This window comes from Mustela lutreola, chromosome X (genome assembly GCF_030435805.1).
Source record: "Mustela lutreola isolate mMusLut2 chromosome X, mMusLut2.pri, whole genome shotgun sequence".
Lineage (NCBI taxonomy): Eukaryota > Metazoa > Chordata > Mammalia > Carnivora > Mustelidae > Mustela > Mustela lutreola.
In genome coordinates, this window is record NC_081308.1 from 92,104,299 (window position 1) to 92,131,091 (window position 26,793).

A 26,793-nucleotide genomic window follows, 5' to 3' on the forward strand; every position below is an offset into this window, starting at 1 on the left:
GTTTGTAGAAATGGGCAGATGCTCCCTCCCAGACAGTCCAACCTCAATGGGACTTACTCAATTAACTCAACAGCCGGATAGGAAGAAAACCATTCAATGAGTACTGTTGCCCATCAGATTGTACTAGTCACTTAAACACACTGGAGCCTCAGTTTGCAGACCTCGACAATTCTGGCAGTTCCATTAAATGAGTAACCAAAATGTTTTTTAACAATAAGTTTATGAAGGGCCCTCCATCTACATTACCTGATTTAATGTAAAGTGCTATATGAAAGCTTTCCAATGTATAATGTTGGGGTTCTCCTTGCTGTCAGTGAAGGATCAGCAAATCAGAGATATCATACTCTCATAGCTGGCCCAGAGAGTGAACATAAACTGGATTTCAACTTAGAATTCAAAAAATTACCACATATCTATCTAATTTATTGGCATGGAGATTATTTTCACTTTATACAACCTGTCATCATTTATTGTACCTAGGAGCGTTCTGGGTAGTAGAAGAACTGAATGGGGATCAACAAATATGGTAGGTTATTTCAGGACACATCCTTTACCACTTAAGTTCTTGAATCTCTTAGGTAAAATGAAGGGGGAAAAGATAAAAGGATTTATTGAATCTGAAACTCCTTATATTCTAATTACCTACAGCAAATTATAAAGTTATTTTGATCTCCATTCTACAGCTGAGGAAACTGAGTCTCTGAAATATTAATACACTTCCCCAAGGCCAAGCAACTAGTCAGTGAAGGAAATGGACACAAAACTTCCATTTTAATATTAGTGTAAGCAACACATTATTAGAGAAGTCTGCATCTCAAACACAGTAATTTCAAACCAAAGTAATTTCAAACCAGAATACCTGAAATAAACTATTTCAGCACAGAGGCTTCTGTCTTATAAAATATAAATGATTTGGGGGGATCATTCATGCCATTATTCCCTGATACTACTTGAAAAAATGATGTTAAAGCAGTGACTAGCATAGCAGCTCAGCCATGTAATTTGTTTTGTTTTGTTTTTTAATTTTATTTATTCATTTAACAGAGAGAGAGACAGTGAGAGAGGGAACACAAGCAGGGGGAGTAGGAGAGGGAAAAGCAGGCTTTCCGCTGAGTAGGGAGCCCAAGGACCCAGGGATCATGATCCCAGGACTCCAGGATCATAACCCAAGCCAAAGGCAGATGCTGAACTACTGAGCCATCCAGGCGCCCCAAGCCATGTAATTTGTTAAAAATGTTTCCTACCTTCTCAGAAGCAAATAGACTATTTTTCCTTGCTGGCCACATTCCCCCTAAATGGCCTGGGTATATACTTGGCAACCGTGGCGTTCCACTAATTCACTTCACCTTCTCAAGAACATCATGACTAAATGATCTCACATGATTAGTCATGTTACAAAGCCATCCCTATAAATAGCAACTTATGATAATACATATGATTCTTTAACATATCATTAATTACCAAACTAAGGAGAGGTAGAAAAACAAAGGGAAAGTACAAATGCACTGAAGAAACCCCTTGTTTCACCAAAAAAGCCTCCCAGAAAGTAGAAAAATGTAAGCCTCAAAGTACAGTAGAGTCCTTATTTGCCACTGATAGCTATGGATGCCAACTCTAGAAGTAGAAACTGAGTTACTAATATTTTATTCTGAATGTTTGGGTCCCCAGAAAAGAAATGGATAGGGAGATATGAAATTAGCCCATTTTTAGGAAAATAGGAAGGGAGCAAACTTGTAATGATGATTGTTTTATTTTATGCCACAATAAAATACAGGGCTACTGAAAATGGTATATTAGTTGTGAGTTCATATTAAACATTGTAAGCAGTATAACTCACAAATTATCTTTCACATTAAGTGCTTTTTCCCCCTTCATCCAGTAACATATCAAAGCTATGTCAGAATCTTATTTTAAGAGCTAGAAAAAGGTTTTTTTTTTAATTCCAAAAAGAATAAATAAAATAAAATAAATTTTAAAAATTCCAAAATTAAGACCACCTTGCCAAATATTAAAAGTGTGACATGGTAAAAAAAAAAAAAAAAAAAGTGTGACATGGTGGAAGACTCTAAATTGCCATGAAACAGGTCTCAATTATCAGTGAATGTCTACAGCAGTTACAAAACTGGAAAAGGGAAGACACCAGGGGTGGGGGACCAAAGGGGAGGGTGTGCAGAAGGACTAAAGAGACAAGAATCTTTGAAGTCCTGAGAGGGACATAAGAGTGAGAAGGAAGTGGGGGGGGGAGTGTGTGCAGGAGGAGGACTCACAAGAGGGCAGGCGTGGAAGGCAGAGACCTAAAAGAAGGCATGGCTATTGGGAAACTGGGCATCTAGGCAGAGGGCAGAGCACGAAGTGGGGTGGGGGGATTTGAGGAAGGGAGAAAGAACGGGGTTATGGGAAAGAGGGAGGAGAAAGAGAAGAGAGTGAAACACTTGAGAGAGCTAGTAAAAAAAAAAAAAAAAAAAAAAAAACCACACACACAAAAAAGAGGAATGGCATTCAAATGCAAAAAAACCCACAAAGAACCCAGCCTCAAAGGCATACCCATTTCCCCAAAACACTGAGAAGTAGAGCAAAACAAACAAACAAACAAACAAACCCATAGACTTCTGAAGCACAGTATGCATAAAAACCTCATACAAGCCTACAAGTAATAGCAGTCATTTAAAAATTTCAAAAACTATCATTTTACAATGAAAAGGAGATTTAGATAATATAACTTAATTAAAATTCACTTTTTAAAATATTTTATTTATTATTTGACAGTGCAAGAGAGAACACAAGGAGGTGGAGCCACTGGCAGAGGGAGAGAAAGAAGCAGGCTCCAGCTGAGCAGAGTCCCATGCAGGGCTGGATCCCACAACCCCCGGATCATGACCTGAGCCAAAAGCAGATGTTTAACCAACTAAGCCACCCAGGCATCCCAATTAAAGTTCATTTTTAAGAATAAAATCTATTGGGGCACCTGGGTGGCTCAGTGGATTAAGCCGCTGCCTTCGGCTCAGGTCATGTTCTCAGTGTCCTGGTATCAAGCCCCACATCAGGCTCTTTGCTCAGCGGGGAGCCTGCCTCTCTCTCTCTCTGCCTGACTCTCTGCCTACTTGTGATCTCTCTCTGTGTCAAATAAATAAATAAAATCTTTAAAAAAAAAAAGAATAAAATCTATCTATGAAAGACCCACAGCAAATATAATCTTCAATGGAAAAAAGCTTGCAGCCTTCCCATTGAGATCAGGAACAAGACAAGGATGCCCACTTTCACCACTCTTGTTCAACATAGTATTAGAAGTCCTAACAACAGCAATCAGACAACAAAGAGAAATAAAAGGTATCCAAATTGGCAATGAAGAAGTCAAACTCTCTCTATTCGCAGATGACATGATTCTTTATAGGGAAAACCCAAAAGACTCCACCCCCAAACTACTAAAACTCATACAGCAATTCAGCAACGTGGCAGGATACAAAGTCAATGTGCAGAAATCAGTGGCTTTCTTATACACTAACAATGACAATACAGAAAAGGAAATTAGAGAATCGATTCCATTTTCTATAGTACCAAGAACCATAAAATACCTGGGAATAAACCTAACCAAAGAGGTAAAGGATCTGTACTTGAGGAACTACAGAACACTCATGAAAGAAATTGAAGAAGACACAAAAAGATGGAAGACGATTCCATGCTCTTGGATTGGAAGAATAAACATTGTTAAAATGTTTATACTGCCTAGAGCAATCTACTTTTAATGCCATTCCAATAAAAATTCCACCGGTATTCTTCAAAGAGCTGGAGCAAATAATCCAAAAATTTGTATGGAATCAGAAGAGACCCCGAATCGCTAAGGAAATGTTGAAAAACAAAAATAAAACGGGGGGCATCACGTTACCTGATTTCAAGCTTTACTACAAAGCTGTGATCACCAAGACAGCATGGTACTGGCATAAAAACAGACACATAGACCAGTGGAACAGAGTAGAGCCCAGATATGGACCCTCAACTCTATGGTCAAATAATCTTCGACAAAACAGGAAAAAATATACAGTGGAAAAAAGACAGTCTCTTCAATAAATGGTGCTGGGAAAACTGGACAGCTACATGTAGAAGAATGAAACTCGACCATTCTCTTACATCATACACAAAGATAAACTCAAAATGGATAAAAGACTTCAACGTGAGACAGGAATCCATCAGAATCCTAGAGGAGAACATAGGCAGTAATCTCTTCGATATCAGCCACAGCAACTTCTTTCAAGATATGTCTCCAAAGGCAAAGGAAACAAAAGCGAAAATAAACTTTTGGGACTTCATCAAAATCAAAAGCTTCTGCACAGCAAACAGTCAAAAAAACAAAGAGGCAACCCATGGAATGGGAGAAGATATTTGCAAATGACAGTACAGACAAAAGGTTGATATCCAGGATCTATAATGAACTCCTCAAACTCAACACACACAAAACAGGCAATCATATCAAAAAAATGGGCAGAAGATTTGAACAGACACTTCTCCAATCAAGACCTACAAATGGCTATCAGACACATGAAAAAATGTTCATCATCACTAGCCCTCAGGGAGATTCAAATTAAAACCACATTGAGATATCAACTTATACCAGTTAGAATGGCCAAAATTAACAAGACAGGAAACAACATGTGTTGGAGGGGATGTGGAGAAAGGGGAACCCTCTTACACTGTTGGTGGGAGTGCAAGTTGTTGCAGCCTCTTTGGAGAACAGTGTGGAGATTCATCAAGAAATTAAAAATAGAACTTTTCCCTATGACCCTGCAATTGCACTCCTGGGTATTTACCCCAAAGATACAGATGTCGTGAAAAGAAGGGCCATCTGTACCCCAATGTTTATAGCAGCAATGGCCATGGTCACCAAACTATGGAAAGAACCAAGATGCCCTTCAACGGATGAATGGATAAGGAAAATGTGGTCCATATACACTATGGAGTATTATGCCTCCATCAGAAAGGACGAATACCCAACTTTTGTAGCAACATGGACAGGACTGGAAGAGATTATGCTGAGTGAAATAAGTCAAGCAGAGAGAGTCAATTATCATATGGTTTCACTTATTTGTGGAGCATAACAAATAGCATGGAGGACATGGGGAGTTAGAGAGGAGAAGGGAGTTGGGGTAAATTGGAAGGGGAGGTCAATCATGAGAGACTATGGACTCTGAAAAACAATCTGAGGGGTTTGAAGTGGCGGGGGGCGTGGGAGGTTGGGGTACCAGGCGGTGGGTATTATAGAGGGCACGGATTGCATGGAGCACTGGGTATGGTGAAAAAATAATGAATACTGTGACGCCTGGGTGGCTCAGTTGGTTAAGCAGCTGCCTTTGGCTCAGGTCATGATCCCAGCGTCTTGGGATCGAGTCCCACATCGGGCTCCTTGCTTGGCAGGGAGCCTGCTTCTCCCTCTGCCTCTGCCTGCCTCTTTGTCTGCCTGTGCTCGCTTGCTCTCTCTCCCTCTGTCTCTTACAAATAAATAAATAAAATCTTGAAAAAAAATAATGAATACTGTTATGCTGAAAATCAATTAATTAATTAAAAAAAAGAATAAAACTCACTTCTCTCAGTGCTTGACTCCACAAAAAACAAGGCCACCAAGTATATGCCTTTGAAAAATAAGCATAATTCTTAGGTTTGTCATTTATGATTGTGGTAAAATATACATAATGTAAAATTTACCATTTTAACCATTTTAAGCATACAGGTCAATGACATTAAGTAAGCTCACAATGTTGTTCGACTATCACCACTATCCATTTATGAAACCTTCTCAGTTCCAGAGTTCGGCAGTGAAAAATAATTCCCCTTTCCCCACATTCACTTTATTTTTTTGTCTCTATGAGCTTGTCTATTCTAGGAACTTCATATTAGAACCATATAGTATTTGTATGGATTATATGAATATTTGTATACTTGAAACAACCTAAATGTTCAACAACAATAAGGGTTTAGAGATTTTTTAAAGTGGCATAGTTACATGATGGAATACAGCAATAAATGATACTTTATCTTTATCTATATTTCGCAATTTGGATAAATCTGAAAAACAATGGTGACACAAAAAAGTTGCAGAAGAGTAAGTAAGTTGAGAAGACAAGTATGGAACACGTTGATGGAAATATTAAAGGCATACAATAGAAGAGATTATAAATCAGGGGTGCCTGGGTGGCTCAGTTGGTGAAGCATCTGCCTTCAGCTCTCTCTCAAATAAATAAATATCTTTTTTTTTTTTTAAAGAACAGATTGCAAATCATTTATGGCCATCTATATTTGAACACATTTAACACAGATTGGGAAAATAGACAACAACTTCAGAAGGACAATTATCTCTGGGATGGAAAGAAATGAGACTGGGAAGGGGTATAAAGAGTTAACTATATAATGTTTTAGTTCTTTAAAAAACAATGCCGAAAGAAAATACGGCAAAATGTTAACAAACATTAAATCTTTGGTAGGTACATGGATGATGGTGTAGAATAGTCTCTGTACTTTTGTCTGAAATACTTTATAATTTTGGAAAGGACTAGTTAGTGTTTAGAATGACAGAAAATAAGACAATATGCGCACTTTGAAAAGGGAGACGTGCTAATAAAGGCCAATTATAGCTTTTATTCTCCCAGTCAACTTAATTGGCTCCTTTATAAAAAAAAATTTTATAATTACAAATGAATACACACTCATCTTCTTTGGAAAAGATATCCATAAAGAAAGCTAATCAGAATGAGTGTTTTTATAGCACTTGAATCGGCTTGAATCTGCTACGATTCATACATCTTTTAAAGTAAATCATTTGAAAATTATTTAAAATGTCTATACCTATTAAATATATTTATAAAGATAAAAATGTCTATGCTTATTACACAAAAAATACATTCAGTCTAATTCATAATCACAATAGATATCATGGTTGATCACTGCTGCTCTAGCAACAGAAACCTAGATGGGTAAATTCATACATCTAACTGGAGCCAAAACTAGCATCTCAGGTCCAGATCCCTGGCCTTCCTGTTAGGATTCCTCTTGAGTTTCATGGAAGGTAGATTTTAAATAAATTCAAACTTTAGGGGAACCTGGGTGGCTCAGTGGGTTAAGCCTCTGCCTTCAGCTCAGGTCATGATCTCAGGGTCCTGGGATGGAGTCCTGCATCGGGCTCTCTGCTAGGCAGGGAGCCTGCTTCCTCCTCTCTCTCTCTCTCTTTCTCTGCCTGCCTCTCTTCCTACTTGTGATCTCTGTCAAATAAATTAATAAAATCTTTAAAAAAAATAACTCAAACTTTACAGCATTATTGATAACATGGAATTACCCTAAATAAATGTTCTGTTGTTGGATTAGTTAGGCTGAGTGAATCATGGCCGTCTCACTCTATGGAACATTAGGAGGCTATTACTAATAAAAATTTGAAAACTATCAATCACATAGAAAAAATTCCCAGAACAGTATTAAATAAAAGGAACAAAACTTATATAAGAAAATATTAAGATAATTCAAACATATGGGTACATATGGGGTGCCTGGGTGGCTCAGTCAGTTAAGCATCTGTTCTCTTCTGGCTCAGGTCATGATCCCATAGTCCTGGGATCAAGCCTAAGTGGGCAGGCTCCCTGATCAGTAGGGAGTAGCCTTCTCCATCTCCCTCTGAGGCTCCCCCTGCTTGTGCTCTCTCACTCCTTCACTCTCTCTCTCAAATAAATAAATAAAATATTTTTTTATGTAATAACTTTTAGTGCTGGCTTAATGAATTACTTAAGTAGTGTTTTAAGACAGTTCTATATATTATAGAAGTATTAGGTAAACTAAATCCCTTTTTCATAGCTATAACCCACAAAAACTTTTAGGTGTATTTTTTACTTTTTAGATCTCTCAAGTTTCATTTCATTAAAGCCTGTCAAAGCCTGAAATTCTGTAGACTCTGCAAGTCAGAGAAGCTCTCTTCCTGTTTCAAATTCTGCCTCTAGATCTGACCTGCTATCAAGATTAGACTTCAAGAAATATAAAAAAAAAAAGAATATTAGACTTCATTAAGTGAGTTCTATCTCTGAAATCCATTAACTGACAATGTGATCCTGGGCTAATCACTGAAACGCTGTAATGTTTGTATTCTTCTATCTCTAAGTTTCTGTATTTACAAAATTCTCCATGGAAGTCAAGTACTCTAAGATTCATCTCAGATCCAGGGCTCATTCCCTACTTTCCTACCTCCTAAACCCTGGGAAAAACAGCATTTAACATCAGTTGCATCTTGCTAGGGGCAGGCCAAACCTTGAAGAGGGAACTGTATCCCCAAAGATAAATAGCATTTGTTTCCCAAGAAGTAAACTATTATTTACCAAATATTGTACCAAGCACTTCAAACATGTTATATGACCCACCTTCCCAACCACAGACACAGAACCAATTCATGGAGCCAGGGAAATCTGTATATGCAATTTAGAGGCCAAGGGTAGGCTGCCCCAAGATGAGCCACTTTGGCATGAAGACTATGCTGAGCTGAAAACAAAGTCCAAAGACTCAGGAAGAAACTGACCTCCCCCCACCACCACCACAGCAGCCTAAAAGATTTTAGATAAAAAAGGACCTGCTCCAGCAAGAGAGTTATCACCACAGATAACATTAGAATATGAACTAGGTATAGTAGACAGGAAGGAACCTAGCAAAACCTGTTTGATTAAAGTCCTCTCTAAGTCCTACAGTTTCTAAACGGGGCAGCAAACCTTTGTTTACCAAACATATATCCCTTTTCATCTTCTTGTGAGTTGTGTTCCTTTCCTTTGAAATCCCAGACCCCATTTTCTCCTTAGTTCTGGATGACTTTTATACCTCATTTTGCCTGTCTGAAATTTCATGTCTGTAGATTCCCCGTATGTACAAAATTAAATTTCATTTTCTCCTCTTAATCTGTCTCATGTCAATTTAAGTCTTAGTCCAGCTAGAAGAATCTTGAGGGATAGAGAAAATTTTTCTTCCTCCCCCAAAGTGACAAACATCCTATGTGATTCCTAAATACATAAAAGTTTGAAAACCAAAACTGGAAGGCCAGTGTTTTTCAAAATGTGAACAAGAATTCATTAGTGGATTATGGCTACATTAAAAATATATACATAATAGAGACTACCAGAGTGAACTGCATGTAGTAAGCATTGTTTTTGTGAAATGGCTGTCAATTATATATTGTATACGTATATACTTGGCAACAACAAAAAATTTATTTCTTACTGTAGTCACAGAAAAAAGGTCTGAGAAGTACTAGCTAGGCATTACTGATTTAGGATAATGCACAATGAGGCAGAACAGTAATTAAAAAAAATCAAGAAAGAGCATAGTGGGCGCCTGGGTGGCTCAGATGGTTAAGCCTTTGCCTTTGGCTTCGGTCCTGGTCCGTAGACCCGGATCAAGCCCCGCATGAAGCCCTGCATGGAGCCTGCACGGAGCCCTGTCTCTGATCCCTGCGCGGTGGGAAGCCTGCTTCTCCCTCTACTTCTACTGCTCCACCTGCTTGTGCTCTCTAGCTCTGTCAAATAAATAAGTAAATAAAATCTTCAAAGAAAGAAAGAAAGAGCATAGCATATAGAAAAGTTCCACAAATTTCTAGAGAAATAGAAAAATTAAGACACTTAAACTCTAATCATCTATAGTCATAAGGGATATTGTGGTATAATTAATTTGGCCAAAAAGCCAGTAACTTTACTTCTAGGCAATAACTTAAGTATTTCTTTTGTTTGCTGTGGTAATAACAAGTAGAATGGACAAATTATTCAAGCTTGACCGTCGCCTTCACCAGAAAAGGTGTAAGCTAGAAAAACATGACAGTCAAAAGAAGGACAGCACTTTAGTTAACTCATTAATCGAATTCCAATCCGTGAATAATCAAAAGTAACCATCCATTAAAGCCATCCTATCTCTCTTTGCTTACAACACTCAAATAATGAATTAGGGGCTCCACTATCCAACAAAACTAATCACTTCTGAAAACTCCAAATGCTTATTAAGCCATCTCCCTTTTTCCCCCCGTTTGTTTAAAATCTAACCACGGAATTCACGGGAAACCAGTGTCACAACTGTACCTCTACGTGAAGTGAAGACACTCAGATTGACAAGCAGCGGCAAGCCGGCAGCGCATCAGCGTTTCTCCACTCCAAGGCGGGAAAAGAAGGGCACTAGGTCCTCTATGTTACTGGGAGTGGGCTGTAGGTCTGGCGGCCGCAGGGATGCTCCCCCCAAGGGTTTGGGCCCAGAAGTCTTGCCCACCGCAGAGAAAAAGAAGTGAGATCCCACCCTACACACACACACACACAAACACTGAGCCGTGGAAAAGAAGCGCGACCCCACCTTACACACAAACACGCCCCTCACGCGAGCACGCGCGCGTGCACACACACACACACACACACGCTGAGCCAAGAAAAGAAGCACGATCCCACCACTCGCGCGAGCCTGCGCGCTCACGCACACACACACACACACACACACACAACGAGCTAAGGAAAAGCGCGATACTAACCTACCCTACACGCCCCCTCCCCACACACACAAGCTGGGCTGAGGAAAAGAAGCACCATACCGCCTTAACTGCGCGCGTGGGTATAAACAGACACACACGCTGAGCCGGGAAGGAATCACAAAACGTGTCTCTGTCGCGGGGTGGGGAGGGGGCGTGGGGAGCGCGTGCAGAGCTACAGCAAAACCTCAACCCCCTAGCCACCGAGCCTATCCTTCCACCCCGGTTGTCCCAGGTCCACGGGAGGAATTGTCCGGTTTGGAATTCACGTGAGGGAAAAGCGTAATGAGCGAGCCTGCAGAGGACTGGGACAAACGAAATCCCCACAAACTTACCTTGGTGCCTGCCGCCGCCTCTGCCGCTCGCAGTCACAGACCCAAAGTAAATGGATAAGGACCTCCAAGACTGTCTTGCAGCCAGAGAGCCGGGCCTCGGCCTAATCCGAGCAGGGGGGGGGGGGGGACCTTCCTCCACAGCGGACTGGGTACCGCTGGAGTGACGCTAACTGAGACAAACGCTTAACTGGGGTCCACCTAGTTAACTAGAGAGGGCGGCCATTGACCCTGACTGGCACGCGATCGGATTGGTTGATTCTGGGGCTGTTTCAAAGGAAAGTCTTCTGTGATTGGCCAGGAAAGTCAAGCGGGAACCCGGAGGTGGTGGGTGGAGGGGGCAACAAAACTGTTACCTAGGCAACAGAGAGACGCAGTGCTCTCAGCTGTCTATTTTCGGAGCCCAGCCAGCGAACCGAAAACTGACCCAGGTGAGGAAACCTGAACCTTAGAAAGGGGAAAGAAAGGGTCCCCAAATGCCCTGGCTATCGGGAAAACTAGGGTGAACTCTAGAGTGGTTACGACTCTGAAAGCTACCCAAAAAAAGCCACAAGTCGCAAAGAGTACAGACCTTTTCCCTAAGTTTTCCTTCCCTGGACACTAGAAGCAGGAGGCAGCTATAACAAAACTCAGTCTATTCAGGATGTGAGTGAGAGATGGGTCAATTTTACCATGCCGGGGAATAAATGCTGTTTGACCGTCTCAAGGCCAAAATGAACACACGAAGGCTTCACAATGCCTGTGTCAACTCACACGCACTTACGGTTTTAACATTAATTTGAGAATGAAAACTGTCTCCTTATAGGTAGATCTGGGCGCTCCAAGGCACCCACTGTTCCTTTTGTTTTACACGTACAGGCATGATCTACCCAGAGTGCCTTGGCTGGGATACAAACATAGATATAGATAGATAGATATCTACGTAGATATATCTACGTAGATATGTAGATATCTATCTATCTATGTAGATAGATATCTACATAGATATTTATTTTTTAAGGGGTATAACGTTGTTCAAACTGAAAAAAAAAAATGGCCGGTGCCACTTTCCGCGTGGACAATATCCTGTGTGCGAGAATGTGAACACTGTGCCCTGAGGGTTCCAACGGCCGTTGGTTAGATCCGTTGAGGATGGAGAAGCAGTCAGACTATGCTTGAGTGGGCTAAAGCGTCGTGTGCAAAGACTACTTGTACTTAACCTCAGCGAGGCTGCTACTCACCAACAGTTGATCAGAGATTGAGTATTCTATGTCGTGGGACTATACCTGTTAAAAGGTAAGAAACAGTGTCAAAAAAAAAAATCTGTGTATAAGGAGAGAACAGAATTTGATCAGAGTTAGGGGTAATTTCTTCTCAGAGCTTCCTATTATGACAAGAATTCAGAACAGAGACTGTTTCCTCAAGAAATTAAACAAGCCTTTTGACTTAGGGAGAAAATTTCAAAGTACTGAAGGAAAATTTGCTGTCTCAGCTCCTTTTTAGATAGTGGCGGAGTATGAGAATGAGAGAAAGATTACTGCCAAGTGTATTAAGTCTGTCTAAAATAAAGAATAATAGAGGAAGTATTAAATCAAAAGAAGGTCATATATGAAATATTCCAGGTATTTCCAAAAATCATCTTCTATTGAATATATTTTAAATTTGTAAGAAAACCCTGTCAAGTCCTCATAGTTACTTAAGACTTGGTACATTTTATGACATTCCTAAAAAAGGCAATCATTCTTCATATTATAAAGAAAAAGTCAAAAATGAATTATTTTTACTAATCATTGATGTGCATAGATGTCAAAAGTGTAAAAAAAAAAAATAGCCAGTATACGTAATTTAATTCAGACATAGGCAGAGATGCTAATAGCATCTGTTTTCAGAAGAAAACTTTTGTGTTTTCAGAAGATTTTAATACAGGAATTGCCAAATAAGAACTATGTAAATAAAGTTGCAGAAGAAATGCCAAATATACTTAAGAGAGTAAATCAGTTTTGAATAATTTGAAATCATCCAGCTGTAAACAGTGCTTTACATAGGGGTATGTGTTTACCTATCAAACAAGTTCTCAAAGGATATTATGTGGTAATTCTTTATGACCCTGGTTTTATTTACTATATATACTTGAATTAATAAAATATTTCCTTTTGAATAGTCTGTAATTCAGGGTTTTCACTAATTTCACCTAGATTTTTTTCCAATTAGTTCAAGTCAAAGAGCCATCCCTACAGACACTGTGGGTGGAAGCAAATGAAAAAGAAGGCACAACCCCAGCCCTCATAACCAAAGTCTGACTTAATCTCTGATGCTGCTTCAGTGCCAGGCGTCTGGACCCATACTTGTTTAGTCCCTAACTGGTTTCTCTGTTTCCGTAATGAGCTGTTTCTGAAGTGTCTGTCTTTTTAGCTTTTTGTGACTGGTATGAAGAGAGATTCCCCCAATCACACCTTTATGTATGAAGGCCATAAGGACTGAAGTTGATGTGGGCAAATCATAAGCTCTATCTGGAAAATGTTGCCTTTGGAATTTGCCTAGCAAAGGAGAATGAGAGAAATGAAAGCAAAGGGCACAGAAAATTTATTTTCTTTAAAAAAATTTTTTTAATTTTATTTTTTCAGTGTTCCAAGATTCAGTGTTTATGCACCACACATAGTGCTCCATGCAATATGTGCCCTCCTTAATAACCACCACCAGGCCCTCCCACCTCCCCACCCCTCCCCTCCAAAACCCTCAGCTTGTTTCTCAGAGTCCACAGTCTCTCATGGTTCATCTCCCCCTCCGTTTACCCCCAACTCACTTCTCCTCTCCTTATGGTCCATATATACAATGGAGTATTATGCCTCCATCAGAAAGGATGAATACCCAACTTTTGTATCAAAAACTGGAGGAGATTATGCTGGGTGAAATAAGTCAAGCAGAGAGAGTCAATTATCATATGGTTTCACTTGTGGAAAATTTATTTTCTAAGAACCAAATCTCAAATCGATTTAGCAATATATTTTGTTTTTAATGAAATTACTTAAATTTTCTGAATTTCAATTTATTCTTGGCCTATTTAAGTGGTAATACCAGATTCAGGCAGTGGCACTCTAGAATCTTCTCCTTCCTCTTCTTCTTCTTTTTTTTTTTTTTTTAAATCACTACACTACACTGAGTAGGCAAAAGGAAGTATACATTAGGTATAAAGGCAGGAGATCATAAGTTCTTTTTTTAAGATTTTACCTGGGGAGTGGGGAAGGGCAGAGGAAGAAGGAGAAAGAATTCCAAAGCAAATCCCACAACCTTGGGATCATGACCTGAGCCGAATTCAAGACCTGGACACTTAACCAACTGAGCCAACGACGCGTCACAGGGTATGTTTAATAAGAAGTTCAGTTTTTAACAGAACACAGATTGCATGTAGAAGAATAAGTAAGAAGTGGCAAAATTAGGTTGGGGTCATATCTTAAAGGACTTTGATTGCCAGGCTTAAGAGGAAACTATTGCATGTCAAATTTCCAGGTGAAAGATATCCCTCAAATAATTAACACTGTAAAAAGGCATCTTGCTTTAGTTTGTCCAGTTGATCTGTTTCTGCCAAATAAATGTTTTCAACAAAGCTTAATAAGCTATTGTTAATTTTTAGACTTCTAAAAAAGGTGGCAGAATCTGTATTTCTATTAAATTTAGACTATTTTTTTCCAAAAATTCACATCACTGTTTTTCTCTTGATCCTTTGAACTATTTAGTTATTCACAAAGTACTGGTGATTCATTCTCAAAATATATCAACAAGCATATTTTGATTTCTTATTTTGTGTTTGCAGATTATTACAGTTGATATAGTAAAAATATTTTTGCTAGAGTGCCAATTTCATTATGACATCTCTACACCCATTTAGCTACATATGAATCTATGCCATTTTATGCCAGCCTAATTTGGAATTTAAGAAGTCTAAGTCCCAATGTGCTTGAGATATATAGAGTGTTACTATAAATTATTGTGAATGATTTGTTATATACTCAAACATACATCCCAAGAAGGGGCATCCTTTGAAAGCAGTCACTTTGGGAGTCTATCCACTTGCTGTTGCTATGGCTTAAATTACGTTTGAAAATACTCTTAGAATCGCCTTGAGGCCTGTAGCACATTTTTTTTTTGAATCTCAAAGCAGCAAATCTTCATATTTTGAAAGTAGATGTGATATCTTGATACATCTAGAAATCACTTGGAGACAAATCTGTTGTATAATTAAACTGAGTGATACTATAATGATACCTGTTTTCTTGGTGATACATATGAAGGCAATTCCAAAATATTTTGAACACTGATAGCATAATTTACATCAGCGTATAACCTTCTAAGGTGACTACTTTGAAATACAATAGCCGTGTGAGTTTAATCATTCTTCATTCAGTATTCATAAACTGCTGACTCTATGCCAGCTCTGGTTTTTGAGACTCTCGGCTTAAAGGGATGGCTTCCCACTGTTCACACCGCCCTGTCTCTCACCAGAGAGCCAAGTCAGAGCTACTTCCCAACTGGTAGGGATTTAGAATAAATCTGCTTTCCCTAAATCCAGTATCCACTGTACTCACTGAACGACAGACTCACTTCATAACGTAGCTGCCCAGAGTAACATGAGAAAGCCTATGATTTGGTACCTAGATTTCTTTTCCTGCAGTGATGTTGAGCCCTGCCCTATTCTGAACCTTCGTCTAGCTGCCAGCTCCTCAAAGATCCTCAAGAGTCAGACCCTGCCTCCTCTATCCCCACCTATGGACCAGGGTTCTGTTCCACCTAAACAGACCTCCCTACAACCATACTTATTCAATCTTTCTGCCCTGAAACACTGCTCATATTCCCAAACTGCTGCCATGTCCCTGCCAAGCAGATGAAAATAAATGAATAGGAGTTCTGATTGCTACCTCAGACCCGGTATTTGGAACTTCTGAATACCCTTCTTCTGGGTTTGCTTTACCGGTTCCAGTTTATTCCCCTCTCACTGGCCCACCATTAAGCTCTCACAAGGCTCATCATCAAGTATCTGTGTATGCAGGCACAATGTATGTGCCAAATAATAATGATAATTTTATGCAGTTTTTCATATTTTAGCAAACTCTCTCACCTACATTGCTATTAATAATAAGGCCATCACAAGGGCACCTGGGTGGCTCAGTGGGTTAAAGCCTCTGCCTTTGGCTCAGGTCATGATCCCAGGATCCTGGGATCGAGCCCCGCATGGGGCTCTCTGCTCAGCGGGAGCCTGCTTCCCTTCCTCTCTCTGCCTGCCTCTCTGCCTGCTTGTGATCTATCTGTCAAATAAATAAATAAAATCTTTAAAAATAATAAGAAGGCCATAACAACAATTTTGTAAGGGGTGGAAATGCTGGAATAATAAAACAGTTTCTACTATATTTGCTTTATAAAACCTCATTGTTTGTGCAATCTCAACTCGAAATACTGTTCATATCACTGCATCTGAGACCTAGATCCATTTCCCCTTTTGTTGTCAAAGGTAGAAAATGTGTCAATAAACTTTTTGCTTTTAATGTTCAGTAAATATTTAATGAACACATAATCAACTAGAACTTTTGAAATACAAACAAGAGCCTCTTTGTTTAATATGTGTCAATTATTCATTTCCATAGCAGACTACCAGACCATACTGTGAGAGAAGATTGTTTTATCACCATTTATTTCACCTTTTCCAATTTAATGAGTTTCCAGTGTAATGAGTTTTATCATTAACTTATTTGACATTATTAGAAGTGATATTCATGCCCAGCAAAATTAAATTTTTAAAGGACCAATAATAGCTAACATATGTTGAGTGCTTACAATGGTTAGAATGTGTGCGAGGCAGAGTTCTAAGCTTTTTGATGTGTGTGAAGCTACTCAATCCTTGTAACAACCCTATGAGGTAGCACTATGATTATTCCTATTTTACAGGTAAGGAGGATGGGGTGTATAGAGTTTAAATGATGTGCCCAATGTCACAGTGCTGCAAAGTAAATGATAGATACATATCTAGGCAGCATGACTCTGGAGACCTTACTCTAAACCACTCTGATATACTGCCTCTACGCTAGACATACAAGGCTATTTCACATGTGTTTCATACCCTTGACATCTTGAATAAGCATTAAGATCAGTTTTCCATTTAAAAAAGAAAGTCAAGGGCGCCTGGGTGGCTCAGTGGGTTAAGCCTCTGCCTTCAGCTCAGGTCATGATCTCAGGGTTCTGGGATCGAGTCCCACATCGGGCTCTCTGCTTAGCGGGGAGCCTGCTTCCTCCTCTCTCTCTCTGCCTGCCTCTCTACCTATTTGTGATCTCTGTCTGTCAAATAAATAAAATTTTTAAAAAAGAAAGTCAAAATAATAGTAAAACATAATAAAACAGAAGGTTTGTAAAATACCATCTGCATGCAGATTGATTTTGACAGGTGATTTTGTATGAGCACACATTTGAGAATCCCTTTGTATTACTATTCTAGGCACAATGCAGAAATTTTAGTGGATCATTTAATAACAGCACTAAAGAAGTGTTTTCCGTGAGTTAGTTTTATAAAATTACGTTTGAAAAATATGAACAGAGATGTAGAAAAGATTCCCATTATATTTATGCCCAAATCATTCGCAATAAGCTTTATGCGGGTTATTCATTAAAGTCTGTGACATTACCAAGATGTTTAAGGACCCTGAATTCCTACCCTAAATGTGACTATAAGGGTTATTTATTTAAAGATTTTATTTATTTATTTGACAGACAGAGATCACAAGTAGGCAGAGAGGCAGGCAGAGAGAGAGGAAGGGAAGCAGGCTCCCTGCTGGGCAGAGAGCCTGATTCTCCATCCCAGGACCCTGGGATCATGACCTGAGCGGAAGGCAGAGGCTTTAACTCACTGAGCCACCCAGGCTCCCCTATAAGGGTTAATTTAAAGGCTGGTAGGATTATAAGTCGTGGTGATCTTATTTATGTTTTTAATGTGTTATTTCCTAAAATCTTCATTATATACATATATAGTATCACTATGATAACCATAAAACAGTTCAATTATTTTGTGTGAACTCTTCACTAAAGCCAACGAACCAACCCACTAGAATTCTCAGGTGGTGGTATAATGCTAGGCATTATCAAGGGCTGACTAAAAATTTAATCTTCGGTCTTCAATGAAACAGAAAACCAAAATATCTCTTTCTGATTATCTTCTTCCTCAGAACATGGATTCTGAAAATATGGAAACTGAAAATCTAGAATATGAAAATATGGAAATTGAAACAATTTCTTCAGTTTCAGCTCTGCAAGCTCTCTCTAAGCTACTTTATCCTGAAGAAGAGGATGATTTTGAGCCTGGACAGGTGGTTGTATACTTACAGATGAATTAGTTCTATTCATGCTAAGTTGTTAAACTGTATTTGAACAACTTGTTCCAACCTTGCTGTGGGAGCAATGTTGTGTCATCCAACAGGAGGTTGCAGGAGTCGTTATACATGAGAGTATCACCTCTGGTTCATTCCTAGCGAACATAATTATCTTTTTTCTAAATTACCTGAACACTCACTAAGAAAATAGTTCTTTAATTATGGTAGCAATAGCCACATTTCAAAATGTTTGTCATTTATATTTATGGAAAAAGAATGCTTGACAACCATTGCAGAGAGTGGTAACTTGGATTTTTAAGCCTAGACAGTATTTCTATAAAACAAATAATTTCCATGAGACAGTGTTAATTAGGCCCCCACCAACCAGCTCCCTTAATTTTTTTAATTTTTAATTTTTTATAAACATATATTTTTATCCCAATGTTGAAAATAGAACTGCCCTATGACCCAGCAATTGCACTACTGGGTATTTACCCTAAAGATACAAACGTAGTGATCCAAAGGGGCACGTGTACCCGAATGTTTATAGCAGCAATGTCCACAATAGCCAAACTATGGAAAGAACCTAGATGTCCATCAACAGATGAATGGATCAAGAAGATGTGTTATATATACACAATGGAATATTATGCAGCCATCAAAAGAAATGAAATCTTGCCAGCTCCCTTAATTTTTAAAAATTTGTCCACACATGACAACAGAACAGAGAGCAATTTGACCCATATAATGGGATAAACTACTATAATTTTAGCTTACTAAAATTGACTTCTGGGTATATGCTCACACATAGCTGTGAAATCTGATTTGTTGGATAGTGTTTGGGATCATGGCAGGCAGCCCCAGGGAGGCTTGCTGCAGCAAGGTGGGCTTCATTTTGGGTGGGATAGTTCCATAAACTGACCTTCAGTCACTGCCCATATTCCCAGAATAATCAAAATACTTCTATGTAGCCCCTGCTCTCCATTCTCCTGCTCCTTAGGTATCAGCAAACCTCAGCTGTCAGACTGCCTACATGAAGACAAAATTTGGGCCAGAAATCTCACACAATAACAGAATATATCAATTTGCTTTACATGATCTTAGTGAAGTTGTTATTATGCCCAATTTTCCATGAATAAACCATCTCCAGTGAGCATGCTAGCAGTCTGCTCATCCCCCCAAATTCTTTTCTGCCATTGTGTGGAAAAACAAATGTAATCTGAATAGGCAGCAAATTCAGTGGCTCAGATCAACACTGGATGGAACTTCCACCTCCCAAGAAGAGTTTAGGTGGAAGGCACAGAATCAAGGAAGATGTGCAATGGGAATAAAATTTTTGGATGGAAACTGAATCAGCTTGGAGCCAGAATCCAAGAAGTGTTAGTCAGGGAAAAGTTAGTAGAGGCCAAACAAAAATCAGGACATTAATGATAGCATTGAATATATACAACACACAGGACACTGGAGAAAAATTTAGGAGCAAGGTATCAATGAAGTTGGGAAGGCAAGTACATTTTGGTTACCTTAAGCTCAAGTAGAAGGATACATCCTGGGAAGGGTAGGATTATGTCTTATGCAAAAAGCATATTAAATATTTGAGAAACAGCAGTCTTCAAGAAAGGTGAGTGGACCTTGTAACTGGGACAGATTCAAAGATGAAAGATTTTCCCTGGTAACAAAGCCTGTTCTCTTTGGCCTTTACATATAGAGTTGTTTATTTGCATCTAGAGGTGATTCTAGGAGAAAGATGAGTGATTATGAGAATAGGCAAGGATAATTTTATCCAATTGTACAATTCATAGAGGAAAATTACTGTAATAACGTATGATTCTGTGTATCTAGGTTACCAGCAATTTTGAGGTAATTGGTCACTCAGACACTGGAGTACAGATATCATTAGAGGATATAGAAATGGAGTATAAGAACAGTGGGGAATAATTAATGTTTCCAATGAACTCTTAAATTTTCCAGGAGAGAAATTGTTTTTCATTTTTTAACATATATTAATCTTGGGAACTGTGGAATGATCACAAGAGTGATCTGTTTTTGAAAATACTCTCTGAAAACAACATTAGAACTGTTGTATACACGTTGGCTTATTTACACCATCTCTACCATGAACTGCTAAGAATCTGAGAGATTAGGAAGAGAGTGTTTTTTAAACTCACATGGGAATCTTAAGACCTGTGGGAAATAAGGTTCACCACTCCACAGACACCGTAACCAAGTTGTTCTAACTCTCTTACCTATTGCAAAGTGGCATGAACTGCAATGATAAATTTCTCAGATAATGGGATGTGGCTCCATGGTAAAGGCTGAAATGATATTTTCATGGAAAAAACTTGCAAGATAGTTTTTAATATTTTTATTATCCTCATTTTTCATTCCACTTGAAATTTGATTTTAATCGTTTATTTTCATTAAGTTAATAAACTGAGACCCTCCTTCACTGATCCAATCATCACTATGCAGGGAGGGCATACCAATTTTTGTTAGGAATGTTCAAGTTTTCCTTTCCATGGATTTTAATTTTCCTTGGAAGGAGTCACTCCACAAAACAAGAAGCCCTCATGTTCCAAGAAATGCTTTGCCCCGATTGACTATTAGTATTCTGATGATTAATAACTTAAGGAAAGCACTACTACTTTATATGACCTTAGTGATTAAAACGAAAAAAAAATGTAGAGTACCATCTTGGGATTTCCACATAAAACTGTCTGTAACACCTTAACCAGAGACATTGCACTTTTGAAGCACCTTTTGGAAAGGAATGGTTACTGTCTTAGAAGCCATTGAGATGTTACAGATTAATTTCTGATTTATAGCTGTTGGAGTAGTTTAGCATAATAAAGACACAGGTGAATTTTTCCACCAGCTTTCAAGGACAAACACTATTCCTCTTGCCCAAACAGGACACTGTAACTTTTGTACATACCTGAAGTCTTGGGAGATCCAGGCAGGGGCCTGAGAAAAGAGAGCCTCATGTGCTAGTTTGCCAGGATCCAGGGAGAGAACAATGTTTTGACTGTCAGCAATGGAGTAAACTGGAGCTTCAGAGTCTGGCATCAGCAAGAACATTTAGGAAAATATTGGGATTTCTTGAATTATCAAAAGACCCCGGAGAGGGACCAATGAGGTGGTTGCCACTATTCTGATAGTGTAATATGTATCATACTTAGTTGAAAAAAGGAAAATTGTTCTTGTACTGGTGAATAGAGGGGCAGTCCTATGACGGTGTGTTTGCTTGCACAGGGGATGGCAAAATGAACTTGCATGATGACTGAAGTGGTTCAGCGTGTATTTGACACTCTTAATTTGGGGTTTCTGTTTAAATCCATTAGTTCAGTGTCATGAGGTGGAGTGACTAGAAAGTGTTTCAGGTCCCCAGAGGAAAAAAAGTAAAATCAGTTACCAGGAGTTTCGAATGAGTCCTTTGATATCTAAATACTTAAGACTCTATTTAGTGGTTTGTTTTTGTTTCTATGAAACTTTCCCGTCCTTTTCCATCCCCCATCTAACTCTGGCAAGACACTGCCGAAACCCAAAAGTGTTGATGCTTTTATACTAATACTTGGTTCTGACCTTCAAAGAGATGAATGTGGTTCATTCCGCTATCCGCAGGGATACACAATTCACTGGGCTGGAACTGGGGATTTTGTCTGATCAAAGATCAGTTCTGCCTTTCAGCCTATTAAACTAAATACTTTTTGAAAGGAAAAGGAAAACACATTCTAAATAATACTTGGCATCTGTCGCTTTGTTGTATAACAATGATGATTAAATGAGAAGCTCTATGAAATTTTATATGGAAAGCTTATCAAATTCAAAGCATTACCGGTCATAAAGGTTACACAAGTAATAATTACTTGTTGGACCTTTTTTCTTTTCTCCAAGCCAAACTGTTCATCTGTCCTTGGAGCCATGGGTCCTGGGAATATTGGACCACCAACAACAGAAGAGCTCCAAGGTAAGTTATTTAGCAAAGCATATAGATCAGTATAATCAGTAAAATATTTTCTCTGGGAGCAAAAGTATAAGGAGAGTAATACTAACACTAGAGTTTGTCAAAGATGAACTCAGATAATTGCGGAAATGATGAACAGTCGTTTACATATAAAGACGCTTTTTTTATTCTACTGTTATAGGTAAGTCACTTTTATATTAATGGAAATTAATTTGCCTTGAATTATTGACGTTCACTTTTTGGTATATTTCCTGAGAAGTAAAACCAAGAAAGTCATGTGTGGTTAAACAACTTTTTTATTACTTAAGGTCTAGTTCCCAAAATGATTAGTTTCTTCATCTTCTACCCTGCTATATTCTGGGAATTTTACAGAATTCATTAATTCACTCAACAAATATTTATTAAAAGCCTGTTGTGTACCAGGTAGTAGTAACAACTCTGGAGCTATGAGGAAGATCAAAATAGAAAGGTCTCTGCTCCCATCGAGTTAATAGTCTTTTGGAGAACATAATAAATAGCTACACAATTTTATCTTATATCAAAATGCTTATAAATTAAAGCCCATGAAGCGATGTATATAGTCACAGGCTTCTATAAACTAGAATAAATATTTGGGGGAGATTTTCCCCACCATTTTGGCCCATACGTTTTCACAGAGTTGAGCATTTTATACATCTTCAAAAATATAGAAAGCTTTAATTCTGTCATGATGACAGTTACCAGAGGGTGAACAGGGAAAGGAAGTGAAGTTCCTTCATCAATTTAGCTGATTGTTAAAGATTTTATCTGGAAAATGTTTAAAATAATGGCTAAAATGAGGTCTGAGGGGATGATTTTAAAATTTCAGTTATTATCCCCTACATACTCAAGAGTCTCTTTGCCTCATTCAAGAGATGTTGGAAGGCTAGTTCAAATTTTGATGTGTTTCTATGCTGCCTGAATTTCTGATAGTGTATATCTAATATCCTCTAAATTCTGAGAAAAATGAATCATATGCAAACTATTTTATATGAAATCTGTAATTAGGCTTTACAAAGCTCATGCTAGACAGAAGCAGACAATTACAAAAGAGTTGGCAGTATTGAAAACCTGGTAATCAGGTACATTTCTGGGGATGCTTGAAAGGAGAGCTTGAAATAATGTTCTGCACCTAATGTTGGAACAAATGTAAGCTGGGCTCTTCCATGCCTCATTTGCTTTTAAATATTTAAAGATGACACGTAAGAACCCAGGTATATGCTTAGTCCTGCATAAAGGACAAGTGATAGAGATTTTCTTTGAGGCTCACATCTACATGAGGAAAATACTAGATTAAAAAATTATCACTGGGGCACTGGGGTGAATCAGTGTGTTAAGTGTCTGCCTTCAGCTTAGGTCATGATCTCAGGGTCCTGAGAAAGAGTCCTGCTTTGGGCTTGCTGCTCAGTAGGGAGTCTGCTTCTCCCTCTGTCTCTTCCTGCTGCCACCTCTGCTTGCGCTCTTTTTCTCTCAATCTCTCTCTGTCAACTAAATAAAGAGTGAGAGAGAAAGAGAGAGCATGAGAGGGGAGAGGGTCATTGGAAGAAGCAGACTCCCTGCTGAGCAGGGAGCCCAACTTGGGACTCGATCCCAGGACTCCAGGATCATGACCTGAGCCGAAGGCTGTTAGTTGCTTAACCAGTTGAGCCACCCAGGTGCCCCAAATAAAATCTTTTTTTTTTTTTTAATAAAAAAAATGATCATTGTATCTACTGTTTTCAGTTTCTTTTTTTTTTTTTTTTAAAGATTTCATTTATTTATTTGACAGAGATCACAAGTAGGTAGAGAGGCAGCCAGAGAGAGAGGGAGAAGCAGGCTCTCCACTGAGCAGAGAGCCCGATGCAGGGCTCGATCCCAGGACCCTGAGATCGTGACCTGAGCCGAAGGCTTAACCCACTGAGCCACCCAGGTGCCCCTGTTTTCAGTTTCTATAACTGATGTTTTCTAAGAATTATGTCATGCTTTCATGACACAGGTATCAAAGTTTTTAGATAGTAATACACAAAGCAAAATAAGGCATTGGCTCCCCGGATCAAATGATTGTATGTTTGATTGGTTCTTTTATGTAAATGTTGGACATTAAGATCCTATTGATGTTTCTGAAAAAAAAAGTATAATATTTCTTTACATATGTAAGTTATATATAATATGTTTCATATAAAATGTTCTTTCACATACAGAGTATGTATTATATGTTATATTACATGTTATATTATGTAATATATATGTTATAATATATACATATATAATATATTATATATACATATACATATACATATATACCTTATAGACACATATATACATATACACATTATATACATATACATATATACATATATGTATATATGTATACATATATACATTATATATACATATATATTATATATACATTATGTATATACATATGTATATATACATATGTATATACATATATATACATTATACATATATACATTATGTATATACATATGTATATATACATATGTATATACATATGTATATACATATGTATATACATAATGTATATGTATATACGTACATATACATTATATAATGTATATGTATATACGTACATATGTACATACATGCATATGTATGTACATATGTATATATAATGTATATATACATGTATACACAAACATATATATACATGTATATGTACACATATACATACATATATATGTTTATATAATGTATATATACATTTTATATATACTGTATATATACTGTATATATTTATATGTATATAATATGTATGTATCTATACATACATACATTATATACATATACACATTATATACATAATATATACATATATTATAACATATATTAACATATATATGTTATATTACATATTATATGTTGTATGTACACATACAGACCGGAATGCGATCACTGATTATCTCTGGGTAGTTGGATTACAGATGATTTTTTTCTTCTTTTTGCTTACATGTTGTTTCCAAATTTTTTACGACTGTTATTACAATTTTACAATGTACTGTTTGTGGATTGATTCAAAAATTCTACTTTTTTTACTAAGTTAGCTTGTTTGGACCAAAACACAAACTAGTGATTACAAATAGAACATGTTTTACTTCGATGATCCTAAACTGAGCATGAAGAATAGAAACAGCCTCAGCTTTATCTTCCCTTTCTCCATAGTCATCCCTCAAAGCAGTGATGAAAACGGCGAGGATATCTGGAATCCAGAAGAGGTTCCAGAGGGAGCAGAGCATGAGGACTTGTGGGATGCTAGAGAAATACCAGAGTAAGTCAGATGAGGCCAGGAATGTGTTTGGGGCTTAAGGTAGATGTGTCATCTGATATCATTCTATTTTTGACAAGATTCATAAAATAACTTCTACCACATAAAAGATAAAACTATGGTGACACACAGAAGGCATGTGTAATTGATGATTTTTTTCCTTCTGAAGCAGAAACAAATAATGAAATATAATACCTTCCTTTCAGTTATTATCAAACAAAAACTGACGTACAATCATTTCCATTACAAATTTATATTTACTATTGGCTAGTTGTTTAATGTGGATCTAACACTGGGAAAGAAAACCCATTAAGTTACAAGCATTCATACAAGCCAAATTATTTTACCATGTTTATCTGTCAAAGACCTGCTTTTAATTATTCAATGCTCCACAATTATGGTAAAAGGCTGTGTTCTCTCTCCAATTATCTATTATTACGTGGACCTATTTACTAGTGATTTTAGGATTATGTTTAACATATTTTGCAAGCGGTCGTGAAGCCTCACTTTGTAGCTTATTCAATAGGAATTATGAATATGAACTGTAAATATGAAATTTAGGATTATTATCATGAATAGCCCTTCACTCTGATGAAATAAATCACCCACAGTTTCAAGGAATTGAAAGTGTGTTCACATTTGTAATTGAAATTAATGGTTAAATACACTAAGCTTTAAATATATGTATTCTAAAATAAAATATTGATTGAGTATTTAGAATAACTTGAAAAACCAAGGCAGTACTTACTAAATTATAATGTACTTTATGAATTCTTGAGGACTTCTATGGTAAGTGATCTGACAACTTATCTAATTCTTACTATAAAATTGTGTCCAAGTTTGTTTGTTTTTTTTTAAACCCAACCCTCTCTTTCTGTCCTCTACATCAATTCTGAAAATAGAAGCAGTGGGAGACTGCAGATAATTAACTGGAAAAATGTATCCAGCTTTCAAATAAACAATGTCAAAAAACCCCATAAACCTCATAAAAAAGATCAAAGGGGATTTTAAAACATCTCTGTGTGTACCTTAAAAATGAAGAGTAAATCTCAGGTTATGTTTATACAATGCCCACACATCCGATGAAAGGTATGAAGTAAGCCACTCATTCATCATATTGTCTAATGAATGTCAAACATCCGTATGTGGCAAGTTCCAAATTTGAGTAAACTTTCACTTCTCATCCTGGTGTTTGATGTTCTGTAGAAAGAACATCCATGAAAGTTTTAAATGAATAAGAACTCCAGTCAGGATATGAAGAAAATTATAAGATTTTTTTAATCTTTATTTTCTATCTTACACAAGTACATTTCAAAATGTCCCAGTGGGTAAAGAGGAAATTGGGAAAAAAGGGGGATAGGCTGCTCACAAAAAAA

At 37.7% G+C, this 26,793-nt stretch overlaps 2 protein-coding genes across 7 annotated transcripts in view; one reads left to right on the forward strand and one right to left on the reverse strand.

Moving 5' to 3' along the window:
* NUP62CL (nucleoporin 62 C-terminal like) overlaps positions 1-26,793 on the reverse strand; it is a 110,513-nt gene that overhangs the window by 78,060 nt on the left and 5,660 nt on the right. For 3 of the 5 annotated variants that reach the window (XM_059158192.1, XM_059158191.1, XM_059158188.1), the window contains exon 2: positions 12,063-12,107. The exons of 1 other annotated variant lie outside the window; for it this stretch is intronic. The gene's annotated coding sequence lies outside the window, so the exon portion shown is untranslated. Of the gene's footprint in view, positions 1-10,845; positions 11,061-12,062; positions 12,108-26,793 lie in introns of those variants that run through there. One more of the 5 variants, XM_059158189.1, reaches the window with a different exon arrangement.
* Positions 11,204-26,793, forward strand: part of DNAAF6 (dynein axonemal assembly factor 6) — a 38,411-nt gene continuing 22,821 nt past the window's right edge. The window contains exons 1-5 of one of the 2 annotated variants that reach the window (XM_059158193.1): positions 11,204-11,273; positions 11,843-12,117; positions 18,027-18,170; positions 22,065-22,137; positions 25,315-25,420. In XM_059158193.1, coding sequence (XP_059014176.1) covers positions 18,030-18,170; positions 22,065-22,137; positions 25,315-25,420 — 320 coding nt within the window. In that variant the 5' untranslated portion in view covers positions 11,204-11,273; positions 11,843-12,117; positions 18,027-18,029. The remainder of the gene's footprint in view (positions 11,274-11,842; positions 12,118-18,026; positions 18,171-22,064; positions 22,138-25,314; positions 25,421-26,793) is intronic. The other variant, XM_059158194.1, reaches the window with a different exon arrangement.